The sequence below is a fragment of the Prionailurus bengalensis genome, chromosome A2, assembly GCF_016509475.1.
Source record: "Prionailurus bengalensis isolate Pbe53 chromosome A2, Fcat_Pben_1.1_paternal_pri, whole genome shotgun sequence".
NCBI classification, from domain to species: Eukaryota; Metazoa; Chordata; class Mammalia; order Carnivora; family Felidae; genus Prionailurus; species Prionailurus bengalensis.
The window spans coordinates 43,405,954-43,421,187 of NC_057348.1; the positions used below are offsets into that span (position 1 = coordinate 43,405,954).

Below are 15,234 nucleotides of genomic sequence, written 5' to 3' on the forward strand. Positions count from 1 at the left end.
AGGTTCAAAAGATGAGGAGTCACTGACAGCAAGGGAATCTGAACTACATTTTTTCCTTCTCTCTTTATTGAAGAAAAATTTACTATCTAGATAGCTCTCAGTTTCAAACAAAAACCCTTTGAGCATCTTCTCTTTGGTGGAGACAGAGTAACAGGCTTAGAAGTGAAGCAGCAAAGGACATCAGTAAAGAAACTTAGAAGCAAGAGACCACATGAAATGATAAAAGACTCCAGTAGAGACTTGTAAAAGCAATGAAGATTCAATACCCAGGAACAGGACAAGAATGTCAAGGCATATTTTCAAAAATAAAAAGTGAATTGCATTTATGCATACTTGATCTAAAAGCATTAGACTCTTAGATCAAAGGAACATTGAGGGTGGAGTAGACAATTCATAGCTTTAACTTCGCATTCATTGCAAAAATAAGTATTTTTTCGTAACATCTCAAGCAATGCTCATCTTTCCTCTGCTTTGTCATCTTTGATAGAGAGCTGTTACCTCATAAATCACCTGCTATTATAGTCCTGAAGTTTAGGATGGTCTTCACTTTATTAAAGACCATATAGCCTTCTGTAACCCCCAACAGCCAAAGTCCTATTTTTGCCTCCTGGACATCAAGAGAAAGGGCGTTACTTAACCCTTCATACACCTGGCAGCAATTCAGTCTATGAAGACAGCTCAATTATTCTTCCTCACCCTGCTCCCACGGTAACAATCTAAGTTCTTATCATTTTCTTTTGTGACTTAATTTCTGGCCTTTGCTATGTTGGTTATCTGTCTCTTGATATACTTGAGAATTTTAATTCCCCTTCCAATAAGAAGTGCTCTGAACATAATATTCCAGTTCACCCACATGAGCCATTTGTAGGGTGTTGAAAATACAGATTCCATGGTACTTCACTCAGATATAATGAAACCAAATTGCTAAGAGTAGGATTAGATATCTGTATTTTTTTTTAATTTTTTTTTCAACGTTTATTTATTTTTGGGACAGAGAGAGACAGAGCATGAACGGGGGAGGGGCAGAGAGAGAGGGAGACACAGAATCGGAATCAGGCTCCAGGCTCCGAGCCATCAGCCCAGAGCCCAACGCGGGGCTCGAACTCACGGACCACGAGATCATGACCTGGCTGAAGTTGGACGCTTAACCGACTGCGCCACCCAGGCCCCCCTAGATATCTGTATTTTAACAAGCTTGCTTCGTGATTCTAATGTGCTCTGCATAAAACATGATACTCCAGTCTGAATGGTTCAGAGTAAGGATGAAAAATATTATTCATCTATTGTTTTACAAGTTGTAATTCATTCTGGTGTTTAGCTTTCCTGACATGATTTTCATCCTATTTTTCCCATTTGTACAAATATTATATAGTAATTAAAAATTGTAATATGACAAAAACACATTATGTAGAGAGTAAAAGTCTTTTGTATTTCTTTCTCTTACCCTAAGAACACCATTGTATACATTTCTAGGTTGCTGAATTAAATAATTTATATAGACACACATATACACATGCACATACACACAATGCTAAATATCTTGATTTACAACATACTTTACACATAACCATACATCTTTGATTTTTTTCTATCTGAATACTACTTTTATAGGCTTAATGCCACTCTCTGCATTTTCACATTCTATACATAAGTGGAATTTTTGTTGATTGTTCTCTGACATATCCTCTCATATTTTATTCCTTCCTGAGAATTATCAGAGTTGTGTCAGTATAGATGAATTCATTTTTACTAAAATAACTTATGAATTATTGTTAGAATTTAATGCTTTGGCTCTTCCCCACTATTAATGGTCTATCTGTAGGCTCTTATTTCTTCCTCCCTCTTTCCTTCCTTCCTTCTTTTTATGCTTTCTAAAGTCTGGTTTCCTAAGTGTAACATCTCAAGCAATGCTCATCATTCCTCTGCTTTGTAATCTTTGATAGTGTATTGTTAATGCTTTATATATTTTCCTCGGAGAAAGAGGTGATAAAGATGGCAACATTCCCATACTCCCACTTTCTCATGAGTGTTTCTATGTAGATGAAATTTAAGGGAAGAATAGCTATCGATCTGTTTTGCCTCCTCATCCTTTAGAGAATTTAAATTCAGTAAGGTTAGTGAAAAATGTTTCAGCCGGTCTGCTTCCACCTGGGGTAGACTTCTAGAACATATCAGAAATAATTAGTCTCTTTTGGCTTTACCGTATCATGCTTCTGCACCCATTTTTAATAAAAGTGCAGATGACAATGATGGCCCAAAGCCTCTGCCTGACCAAGAGGCCCCTAGTTGCTTCAACTGTTCTATGAGCTGTGATTTCCTAGTGTGTGGTTTCCAAGTTCATCTGCAGGTGAAGATGTTTTCAACCATGTGTATTTCCCTTCTTCACCCCCAGTACCTCCGCATTTGAACCAGTTATATTCTTTACTTCCTTAGACATAAGTTCAGTTCTACCTAGTTTTCATGGTATACACAATGTCTTAGGTTTCAGATAGTATCACACTTAAAAACCTTAATCCATGAGAATATTTTTCTTTGTTCCAAGATTTCTGGCTAAAATTTAAAAAGACAGACATGTGATTTGTGCATAGATGTGAAACAGCTGTAACTCTCACATATATAATGCTGGTAGAGAGATTGACTGATACAACAACTTTGGAAAATTCTTTTGTAGTTTCTTATAAAGTTAAACATATGTCTATCTACCTTAAGTCTCACTCCTAGGACCTTATCCAAGAGGAATGAAAATGTCAATAGACAGTCTTATAAAAGAATGTTTATTTCAACCTAATACATAATGGTCCCAACCTGGAAACAATCCAAATGCTCATCAACGAGAAAGTGGCTGAACAAATTGTGGTCTATTTATAAAATGGAATATTACCCAGTAATAGAAAGCAAAGGAGTACTGATAGTCACACAACGTAGATGAACATTAAAACTATATATGTGTTAAAAGAAATCATATACAAAATAGTACATTCTATTTGATTTCATTCTTGTGAAACCCAAATATATACAGAAATAATCTATGATGATAGAAATTAGGTAGTAGTTACAATGGTAGAGATTGACCAGAAGGAGACATAAGGAAATTTCTGAAGAGATAGAAATGTTCCATATTTTATTTTGGCAGGGTGGCTATATAGGGTTTATAATTGTTACAAATAAGTAAACTGAATGTTTTAGATCTGTGCATTTTATGGTATGTTTAACATATACATATACATCAATTAATCTCTGGAAATCATATATATATATATATATATATATATACTCATATACTTATATATATATATGATCCATTTATATATAAAAATCATATATATCATCCACTTGTATATATAAATCATATATATATATAAATATGTATATATATCATCCACTTATATATATAAAGCATATATATATCATCCCTTTTATATACGCAATATATAATGTGTATATATATGCAAATATATATATATATATATAATCCACTTATATATGTAAATTATATATATCATCTACTTATTCTCTTAATGCCCATCATTTCATTCCTAATCGAACAAAGCTAATGAAGGGCAGGATGACCATATAATTTATCATCCAAATTTGGATATATTTGAATATAAGGGAATATTACAATTATAACAGGACAACAGTCATAAACTAGACAAACAGGGACACAATTTTATTCCAGTTAAGGAGAGGAGGACACAGAAGTTTCAGGTAAGAGTGAATACAACAAAGATAACACTTTTTTTTTCTGTTTTCCAGATTTATCTTATGCATGGACTTTCAATGATAACCCCTTATATGTCCAAGAGGACAACAGACGGTTTGTATCACAAGAGACAGGAAACCTATACATTGCCAAAGTGGAACCATCAGATGTGGGCAACTATACTTGCTTCATAACAAACAAGGAAGCCCAGAGAAGTGTTCAAGGACCACCCACCCCATTAGTGCAGCGCACTGATGGTAAGATGATGAGGTCTCTTGGGAATATACTTTGTCCATTGCTCTTGAAGCCTGGGGAGTTCTCTAGAGCTTTCTGCTGCCCTCTGGTTCAGAGGAGCCACATCATGAGTGAGTGGAGGTTTCATCGACAACCATGATGAAAATCAGAAATCATAAAAAGATAGTAGAAAATTCTATAACTCACTCACACGGTACAGTATACATGATTCTGAGTATATTGCACCATCTCTTTGGCATTGGATCAGATACTTTCTTTGCTTAAGGAACATTTTATGTAAACAAAAGTTTGTTTGGAGAAGTAGGCGTGTGTGTGTGCACGTGTGGGTGCTGCCAAACTTATTAATCGAATACTGTGTTTTCAGTGAGCATATGATGCAGCCTTTCTTTAATGCCTCTTTCTCTTTCATATTTGTCTTTTTGTTCATCCTTTATTTACCTGGCTGGCAAAATGGGGAAAAAAAGGTTCACATCCAAGGAAAGCAAAGCAGCAAACATTAATTACAAGCATTCCAAAGAGGAATGAAACACAGGATTCGTACTAATTATAGTCCTCCAAGGAACAGAATTCAGATTGGTCTCTGATGAGTCTTGTAGCTTCGTCAAGTCATAGCTGGCACAAGATTTAGAAAGCTGGAAAACCTAGGGAAGTTAAGAAAGTAGAATAACCCTCCAGTTGATTCTTTATTTAAATATTCACAGTGGTAAATGTAAAGAGAGAAAACCTGTTGATGCATTTTATGATCAGATTTGGGCTGGAAATGTAGTACCTCATAGAGTTTTTCTCCTCTCTGAGCATTTTAAGAAAAGCAAGAACATAATGCTAATAACAGCTAACAGAATTATGGAACCAATTCCATACAAGGAGTTCTTATGGCAGAGTTTTTATAATCACTAAGTATCCAAATATATTTGCATAGTCTTAATTCAGAATTCAGCAACCACTAGATTTATTCACAGTATCTCCCCTTCAGTGAGTACTCTGTTCACGACAGAAAGAGCTCATAAGCCAATAATATGCATATAAATTCTACCATGTTTTTCCTTTTTTGGTCTACTTGTAGTTTCTGCTTCTCCCCTTCTTAATTCCTTCATACTCCCATCCCCTCTATTCTCTTTAATGCATATGTGGTAAAAAGAGATCAGAAGACTTATACCATATTAATGTTAATAGTATAATATAAAAAATATCAAACCTCTTCTAAAAGTAGTCCCTGAAGAAATATCAGATGTCAAGAGAATAGAACCTAGAAAATTTAACCAACGTAGTTGACTGAACTAGTAACTAGTGCTCTCTACCTCCTCAACCATAGCTTCTTTAAATGTTTGGAATGATCAACGTCTTAAAAATCAAGTATTTTTATTTGATATATATTTTGTAAGTTTTAGCTTTTGTGTGGTTACACTGGCCACCAATAAACCATTTATTTTTAGAATGTATTATTCTAGTGTTTGGTATGTAAGTAAGAAAAAAAAAGTGGGGGGATCCAAAATTTTGAAGAATCTTGATTTGCCAGTGATTAAATTAGCTAAGTTAATGAGGATAGCCTAAAGATAGATTTCTGTTCCACCTCTGGTAGGTAGCATGTTTACAATATATTTGACTACTGTCTTATTCTTATCCCATATCCATAATTCCTTATTGAAAAACTTAAAACTATATAACAGAGTTTTTTTTAAAGTGTACATACATCACTTTTTTATAAGTGTACATACATCAAAACCATTTAGCAGTAAATTCTTAATGAACTGGCGTAAGAGTATTTATGCCATTATTTATCTCAACTGTTGTTACTACTTTATAGGTTTTGTTGCAAAAATACTGTTATTTTGTATTAAGAGACTGTATACAGTGTTAACTGAAAATTTCCTTACTCCTGAACAGATGTGGCCCCATGAGTTCTGTGAAGGGGTGATAGATCTGGATATCTCTAGAGAACAAATGTTCTTGATAATTCAGAAACATTTTATATTCTAGATGCATTCGTTCCTTAATTGGAAGACACATTTTTTGTAAGATTCTAATATGGAATACAGGGAAATGTGGGATGCCTCTATTCTGATACTTTGATATATTTTAGATATTTCTTATTTAAGAAGACGGGAATGAGTTAATTCTGTAAGTAGCATCATGTAGTTTTTCTTTGCCCTCTGTCACTCATTAAAGTATATAAAAATATTGTTAATTGAAGGACAAAATAATCAGATTTTGGTTAATGAAGCATTTACTTCACAGAAAACTTCTATTCTCCAGAAATGCTGCTAGCTCTTTTGATATTTAACAGGTGTGATGGGGGAATATGAACCAAAGATTGAAGTGCGTTTTCCTGAAACTATACAAGCTGCAAAGGATTCATCTGTAAAACTGGAATGCTTTGCCCTTGGAAAGTAAGGTTTTTTGTTTTGTTTTGTTTTGTTTCTGGTTGTTTAATTTAAAAAAAAAAAACCTTTTTGTTATTCAAAGATTGCTGTAAGGTAAATTACCAAATAGATTTCAAATGCTGGGCAAAAGTGGAACTTTCTGATTGGAATTTAAACAAACATGCCTCATACTCTGAAAATGAGTGGGCCTGCAGTTCTCCCCGAATGTATTGATAGTTCCTCTACTTTGAGCATAATGAGTACCATTTAGGCAGCATCTTGCAAAGGAATATGTGTACTTGTATAAGACGGTGAGCAAGTCACTAAAACTTCAACATGCCCTTCACTCCATCTTGTCCTACAGCCAGAAATATATTGCCTGGAGTGTCTTCTTGCTTGATTAATCAGCAGTTCTCTTAAATGAAAAACCTGCAACTGCAAGTTTCCAAAATAAAACTAATTAAAGACCATTGTTCATAGCAGATCATTAGAATTGAGCTCAACTTGCCCTGTAGTGGAGGCACTTTGTTTCCCGCAGATGAGTGTTTATCAGCCAACAGGTTTGGAATGTGTTTAAGCAGTCAAATATCTGCAATTTTGCATAAAATGTGCAGACATCTCTTTGTGCCAAAAGGCACTATGCACACTTCACTCTTATGCCTGTAAATAAGAGTACCCACATCACCAAGAGATGGATGGCTAGACTAGATCTGCTGTTTAAAAACAGGGTGCAGATGAATTAATCACCTGGCAACATGGTTAAACTGAAGTTCTGTAGGTCTGGAGGGAGGCTTGATTTCTCCCTTTCTAACAAGCTCCCAGGTAATGATGACTTTTCTTTTCTATAGAACATATTTTGAATCATAAGAGACGTGACGCTATCAAATTTGAAGGTTCACCTCTAAATACAGTGTATTCTGAAAGCAGGCACCACATTTAGAAAAAGGGATTTACATTACAAATTTGAAAAATGTTTTTTAAAGTTTCCATTTTGTTGTTAAGTAAATATACTGAGCAAGCCAAATAATGCTGGCTACTAAACCCTTTTAAGTTCCTTTCTGATGTAGTTTTAGGGTGATGGTGGGGTGGTTCTGTAGCCAACAGCCAAGAAATAATTCTTGAAGATGTCTTTGGTGCAAAAAGGGTGAATTTATTAAAACATGGGCACAGGAGCCATGGGCAGGAAGAGCTGCCCTGGGGTCATGACTGGTAACTCATTATATACTCTCAGGTTGGGAGGGGGTCAGGGTAGGTCTCTAAGGTATTTTGGAAGCAAGGTTTCCAGGATCTTGAGGGGCTAGCTGTTGCTAGGGAAATGGCATTTATTACCATTTAGTGAAACCTCAGTCATGACACCCTTCAGATGTGTGTTATCAGGGGCCCCATAGCTTGGCATATGATTGTGTGTATCTTGGGGCAGTTGAGATAAAGGGAGTAGACTTACAGGATCCTCGAGTTGGGGATAATGTTAAGCTAAGGGTCTCTTTTGCCCCCAGCAAAGTGACATCATGGAGGCAGCTGAGGTCCTAGAGGGAGGTCACTCTGCCAGTCTCAAGGACTTGTCAGTGGGCTATAGGCAGTAAGGGAATTTAATTTTTCATTTGCCTTAGTTTCCCACATCACCATGGCAGGCACCAAACCCTTGTCCTTTGTTCTCGGGTAGCCAGGAGTGTCTGAGGAATATCACACATCCTCCACCTCAGGGGCTGCAGTGCCAACCTGTATTTTGCCCTCTGCTTGCCCCACACTCCCTCATCACTTTCTATATGAAATTTTGTAGATCTTTAAGTTAAATTTCTGAAGGTACTCATTTTTCATGTATTCAAAATACCATATTTTATTTTCATACAGTATTGGTTCCACAGTATGTGTCCAATAAATAATTATTGACTGATTAAATCATGCATAAGAAAAGGACAAATGGGAACTTTCTGTCACAGTTTTTGTCTTCCTGCCTTTTAAGACATGACAAACTTTCACCATTTTCAAGCTTTCTCCAAAATTAAAGTTTATAAAAAAAAATAAAGCGTCAGCAAAATACTTTGAGAATTAGACAATTTACTTAAAAAAAAACAATGAAAGATAGCAACTGAAATTTCATTTATAGCTGATTCTATCATATTTGGCATCAGGGAATATGGATTGATTCCTGTAATTAAAGAAAATATTCTTACATAAAGAAAACTTTGAAAATTATTGAGGCTGGTTCTCAGGAATTTCATATAAATAAGTTAACTTTGTTAAACATTTGTTAGTAAGAGTTTAGATTGTATATACGTATATGTAATCCTCATAATTATTCAGGGTATATCATATTTTCATTATATATGAGAAAACTGAGGCTCAAATTGGATAAATAACCTAATCAATTTAAGCTCCTGTTAACACAAGGGCAATTCAAAGCTAGTCACACCTCATTTTAAGTTCTGAACTTAGAATCTTTTGAATAAATGATTAAGATAGTTGCTCGTGAAACCAGTGAAGACAGATTCAATTCCCAGTTTTCTCAAGAGTTGTCTGACTGTTAGCAACATGCTTCTTAAGCTCCACAAATTAACATGTACTCATCCGAGAGGACTTAATGTGATACCAGCCTTTTATGTTTATTTTGAAGTATGAAGTGGATAATACACATAAAGAACATTTAGCATTGAACTTGGTGCTTAGGCAGTGAATGTTCATTGAGTTATTCTGAACCCAAAATTCAAAATCAATTATCTTTTGTCTAACCAGTGTTTGAGTTAGTGGGTATGATGGAACTAGAAACAGGTATCTCAGAGGGTACACAAGTTCTCATCACTGCAGCTCATTCCTTTTCTGTCGCATACTAATGCCAGTATAAGAGAGAGCAACAAACAGAGTCAGTTCTGGGGTAGAAAAGAGCAGCAGTAAGGAGAAAACTTAGTTGATTAATAAAGGTTCTGGAGTGCTCACATATCAGGTTTCCTAATTTTATTTATTTCTACATTTCATTTCTAAAAACTCAAACCTACAGAAATACTGGAAGAGTAATAACTGCACAATCACTTCAATCATACATATCATTCACCTGAACTGATCAAGTATAAATCTTTGCCACATTCCCTTCTGTCTCTCTCTATCTCTCACTCTCGCCCCCAGCCCCATCTTTTTCCCTCTCTCCCCTCTTACCACACACACCCATACCCACACCTGCACACATGCCATGCATTAAAACAGATGGATCGTTATGTTATAACTTGGACTGCATTTTGGAAAGATATATTTATGGCACTCAAAATATTGCTTAAAATACACACTCAGGTCGCCTGGGTGGATCTGTCAGTTAAGCATCTGACTCTTGGTTTCAGCTCAGGTCCTGATCTCACCGTTTGAGAGCTCAAACCCCACATTGGGCTCTGTGCTGGCAGTACAGAGCCTGCTTGGGATTCTCTCTCTCTCCCTCTCCCTCTGCCACTGCCCCACTTGTGCTGCCTCTTTTCTCTCTCAAAATAAATAAATAAAATTTAAAAATGTTTACAAAAAATATCCACACTCAATTTCAAGCTCAGCTTGCTATGAAATGGAGGAGTGGAAGAAAGAAAAAAGGCAGAGTTAGGAAACTTTGACCATCCCATTTAGAGTTCACCATTTGACTTCACTCTTAGGATTCAGTCATGAGTACATACTAAAGGAATACATTGGAAGTAAATGGAATGAGTAGATTAATAATCCAAACAAGGGAACTGAAGCCTTAGGATATATGAGATAAATTGTTTAAAAGTCTCAAATGGAATGATTTAGCAATAAGTGAAATCATCTCTTTAATTAACCTCATGGTGATGGAAACAGTCAATACATTAAAACGTGACAGCTAGTGAAACTACATATGGTAAAATTTATTACCTTAAAAATATGTGGGAATACCTAAGCTTCCTGATATAATTTGTACTAGCAGTATTCGACTCAGGAAAATTTAAGTTGGAAAAATAATAGGTTAAAAAAAAACCCTCGTGAAATGTTTAATCTCATGTGTATGTCCAGAAACAACTTGATGGAAAAATGGTACATTCATTGTTAAATTTATACCTAAAAGATTTGTTGCAGAGGAAATAAAATTAAGAAGAATGGGAAATGATGAAGATTACTTAACTGCACTTCATAGAAAATTGTCAAGGAAATAATTCATTTAATGGAGTATACTCCATAAGATTTTATGTGACAAAATTAATCAATGTTGAGATTATGTTTTGATTATGTTATGATTATGTCCTTGGGGTTAAAACAGAAAGTCCAAAGCATCCTCTGGGTCCAAGTGATAGTGTTAAAATATCCAGTATAAGAAACACATGCTTTGTGTAATTTTAGTGTAGATACATTTCTCATTTCTTCAGATAGACAAAATTTATATGAAAATTTTTGTATACTTTGCAAAATTATACATATGTATATCAAAAAGAACTTTTATATATGCTTGCCAGCAGTTCTCAGAGAGCAAATTGCATTGCAGTTGAACTAGTGCAAACATACTGAGAATGCTTTTTGGTCCCTTATAAAATTTGATATCTCTCAAATATTTTACCAGCTTTTAAAAATTTGCAAATTAATAAACATAAAAAACAATACACTCTCTTGAAAATTAATTATGTGATAGGCAGAATTAACAATCTGAAAATGTTTAAAATCAAACCTTTGCTTCTTAAATTATAAATCTATATTTGCACGTTTATTACAAAGTGTTTTTAGAAACTCTACTGAAAGATAATTATAGATCATATTCTCTGACATCTCTTCATGAATATATTGCCATGCCGCATTTGGGTTTAGTTATTTTTTTTTTTCCAAATATAGGGACTACTTTGTACAAGTAAGTTTGAATCTCCTTGTTCACTTTCTGAGATGCCACACTTCTTTGTAAGATGTCCGATAAACACAAAACTGAGCAAAGCTAATCTGGGGAGGAATGAAATCAAAGTTCTATTTCTTATTAACACTCTTTCTAAACACTTGTGTTAAACGACTAGTGAATGCTTTTTTGCTATCAACTACATATTCATTTAAACAAGGATTTACATATTTTGGTAAATAAGAGAGATAAATAGAGAAAGGGAAGGAAGAAGACAGGGAGGGAAGGAGGAAATCAGGTGAATAGGTGGATACAAGGGGGAAAGAAAGGTCAATGTCATCTCTTATTCTTATTAAGTTTTTCATTTTTAGAACCTAAGACAGTTCCCAAAATATTTACTGGTTTTTGTGACATGTTTTTGGAAAGCAGTACATGCAGACTTGTATAATTAGACAATATCCCCTCTTTCCCCATGGAATATTCCTCCTCTTGAGTGTGTAGCTAGTTTTTGGGACTTGTATCATGCTTGGTGTTCTCTGAACTTCCAGCGACTAGGACTTGGTAGCTGTTGTTAATTTTGAAAAATCCCCAACCATCATGACTTCAATGATTTCTTTTATTCATTTTCCTCTCTGTTCTCCTTCTGGTATTTCTGGTAGACATCTGTTGCACCATTTATAATTGCCCACAGTTCTTAGATATTCTGAGGGTTTGTGGGTTTTTTAGTTTTTCATTCTTTTTTTTCTCTTTGTGTTTTGGTTTGGAAAACTTTGACTGATATTTCTTGTAGTTCACTTATTCTTTCCTCAGCTATATTCAGTCCACAGGTGAGTCCATCAAAAGAATTCTCATTTGGGGCGCCTGGGTGGCTTGGTCAGTTAAGCGTCCGACTTCGGCTCAGGTCATGATCTCACAGTCCGTGAGTTCGAGCCCCGCGTCGGGCTCTGTGCTGACAGCTCAGAGCCTGGAGCCTGTTTCAGATTCTGTGTCTTCCTCTCTCTCTGCCTTTCCCCTGTTCATGCTCTGTCTCTCTCTGTTTCAAAAATAAATGAACGTTAAAAAAAAAAAATTCTCATTTGTATTACAATGGTTTTTCTTTCTAGCATTTTCTTTTGATCATCTCTTACAAATTCATTTTTTTCTGCTTGCATTAATAATGTGTTTTTTTATGTTGTCTGCTTTCTTTTTTTTCCATTAGGGCCCTCAGCACATTAATCATAGTAATTTTAAATTTCCAGTCTGATAATCCCAAAATATTTGCCATGTTTGAGTATGGTTCCCTTGCTTGTTTTTGTCTCTGAAGACTGCTTATCAACATGCTTTGTATTTTTGTTGTTGTTGTTGAACTACTGATGAGGTTTATCAGTTAGAAGGAATTGAGGTAACTAGATTTTAGGGTGAGGTTTATCTAGCAAGGAGTTAAACTGTGTTTACTGTTTACCACCTTTGTTTCCTGTAGCTATGGTGTCAGAAGGTAACATTTTCTCTATTGTCTTTGGTCTCCCCTGCTGTCTTTGGTTTTCCTGTAGAGACTCTTTCTCAAGTAGAGCCTGAGTCTGCATATTCTATCAGGTATAATGCCCTGCTGTTATACAGGGCCCCACTGATAATATGAAAGTCCTTGCTAATTCTATCATCTTTGTAATTTATGAATCTGTTTCTGTTGACTTCTTTTTCTCCTAGTCATGATTCTCATTTTTATGCTTTTTAGGTTATCTGGTAATTTAGCTTGAATTATAGACATAATGTTATGTTGTTATATGCCATATTGTGGTGTATATTTAAAATACTAGATTTTATTGACAGGATTTAAGGTATTATGAATCTACTTGATCTTTCTGTGGCTTATTATGAAGCCTAGCTAGCTATAGAGTAGACTTTAGTCTCAGGCTAGTTAACTAGTTAGATGCATGCCCCTACTGAATGCTCCAGTGTTTATTAAATTTCTCTTCTATAGCTTGGAGGAAATCTGCTGTCTTACAGCCCTGTTTGAGTTCTGAAAATTGTTGTATGCTCAGTTCCACGTGATACACTTGTGCACTTTCTTTTCATAATCCCATCCTCTCTGATACTCTGTTGTACAATCTAGTAGCTTTGGCCTCATGTGTCTCCTGAACTCAGTGAAACAGTAATGCCCTATTTAGGTTCCCCTTCCTGATTCTTTCCTCTGGAAAGGGCCTGTCGATAGAAAAACCAAGATACCAAAGGCTTGCTTCATGTATTTCCCCTCCTTCAGGGATCACAGTTTTGTGCTGTCCATTGTTCTGTTTCTGGGATCAGGTTTTTTCCTCATGTAATTGTCCAGGTTTTCATTTGTTTCCAGTAGGAGGGTAAATATAGTCCCAGTGATTTGAACATAGCTAGAAGCCAGATATTGTTTTTAATGCTAATTATGAAGGTGAATGCAGTGGAGTTTAGAGAAATTAAGTGTCTAAATCAACATAAATTTAACTCTGGAATTGAAATGTAAATTTCACTGATTCCGACTTCAAAACTCACACTCATAGCCATTTGATATTTACATTAAATTATCTTTTAATATATGAATTTATTCCCTGTGGGTAGAGGCAGTTAGCCCCAATTCTATAAATGTTTTCCTCACAAAGTCTTGAAAAATTTCAGTAAAATATTTAAAAGATTTTGTCTGAGGAATGGAATTATAGATGTATTTCCCATTTAGAGTCTCTGTAATTACTAACATTTCAGCAACAAGTGAGCCTTATCTTTATGTATTAAAAATAAAAAAATAAATAAAAAGATAACCTTTTTTAAAATCCAGGCGATTTTTAATAAGAGGCAAGAAGCATTTCCAAAAATCAATCAGGTCCACTGAGGAGCATTCCCCCCATGGGTTTGTATGAGATGATAGCAGTATCTACCATTTATAAAAACCTGGGATAGATGATTAGAGATGGAACAGAAAACACAGTTTCAGTGACAGAAACCCATGTGGGAGACTGCTGCCATCAGGCAGGCAGGGTGACTAGAGAGTGAGGTCTCGGGAAAGCTGACTCGAGTGTTGACTCATAGAATCTGACCATCCTAAAACACCATAGACTAGCATGAATATAGAGTTAAGACAGAACTTGAGATACCTGCTTGAACTTTAATTGCTATGACTTTGGGGATGTGTAACTCACTTTCCGTGTTGGGGTTTCAGAACTGACGTGATCACAGCTTTCAAGTCTCAGCTTTGTCTCATTTGTTCAACATGGCAGACTCTTAATTACCTAAGCTGCAAATTAACTATATTGTGAAACACCCTAAGAAACTCTGTTTGTAGGTGCTATGCAAATGTAGTATGATTGACGGATAGATTTTAGTGTCTCCTTTTAGGGAAATATAGGCCTTTGCTCTTAGTGAAGAAATTAAACTGATATCCCTCATAACTCTAATACTTCTCTTAGAAACAACCAAACACATTTTCCTTCTTCTTCTTCTTCTTCTTTTTTTAACCTTAATTTAGAAACATTGCTGTTAGTGCTCAGAAATGTAAATAAAATTAGTAGCAGCACTGAATGTTCTATGTGTTCTGAAGCCTTCACACAGGACTATATTTATGTAGACATGTATATCTTATTTATTTTTTTCTAATTTATGAAGGAAAAGATACCCAGCATGGCTATTAATGTTAAGCAATAAATTTGAAGTTTCAACAAGATGTTTTTAGGTATTCCAGAACTTTCAGATGACAGAGAAGCTATCTACTGTTTACTTTTTTCTCTTACACATATGGATATCATTGTAAATTATACCACAGAAAGGTCACTATGGTACCTCAGGAGGACAATGGCATTTTCAAATCAAACTAGGTACGTTTACATTTTTTAGGCCTTTAACAGTTGCTTTAAAAGAAATCAAAGAAGTATCGTAAAATTTTCCTAATTGCATGACTTGTAAGTAAGTTGGCTTTTTTTCCCCCTCATTGAATTGAGTAGCTGGAGAGCAGAATATTATTATTCCATGTATGTTTTGTCCCATTTGCCCCACACTGAGACCTAGTCTTTAGGTGCTTGTTAATTGCTTTGCATGTTATTGTGATACGATGTTGTTTGAGGTAAATTGAAAATTCTGGTAAATTCTATGGTAAACTTCATAAACTACCCCCCCCC

General features: G+C 35.2%; 1 protein-coding gene across 1 annotated transcript in view; it reads left to right on the forward strand.

Moving 5' to 3' along the window:
• LOC122487448 (contactin-6-like) overlaps positions 1-15,234 on the forward strand; it is a 295,894-nt gene that overhangs the window by 174,065 nt on the left and 106,595 nt on the right. Inside the window, 2 exon segments of the mRNA XM_043587958.1 lie at positions 3,757-3,960; positions 6,243-6,345. Coding sequence (XP_043443893.1) covers positions 3,757-3,960; positions 6,243-6,345 — 307 coding nt within the window.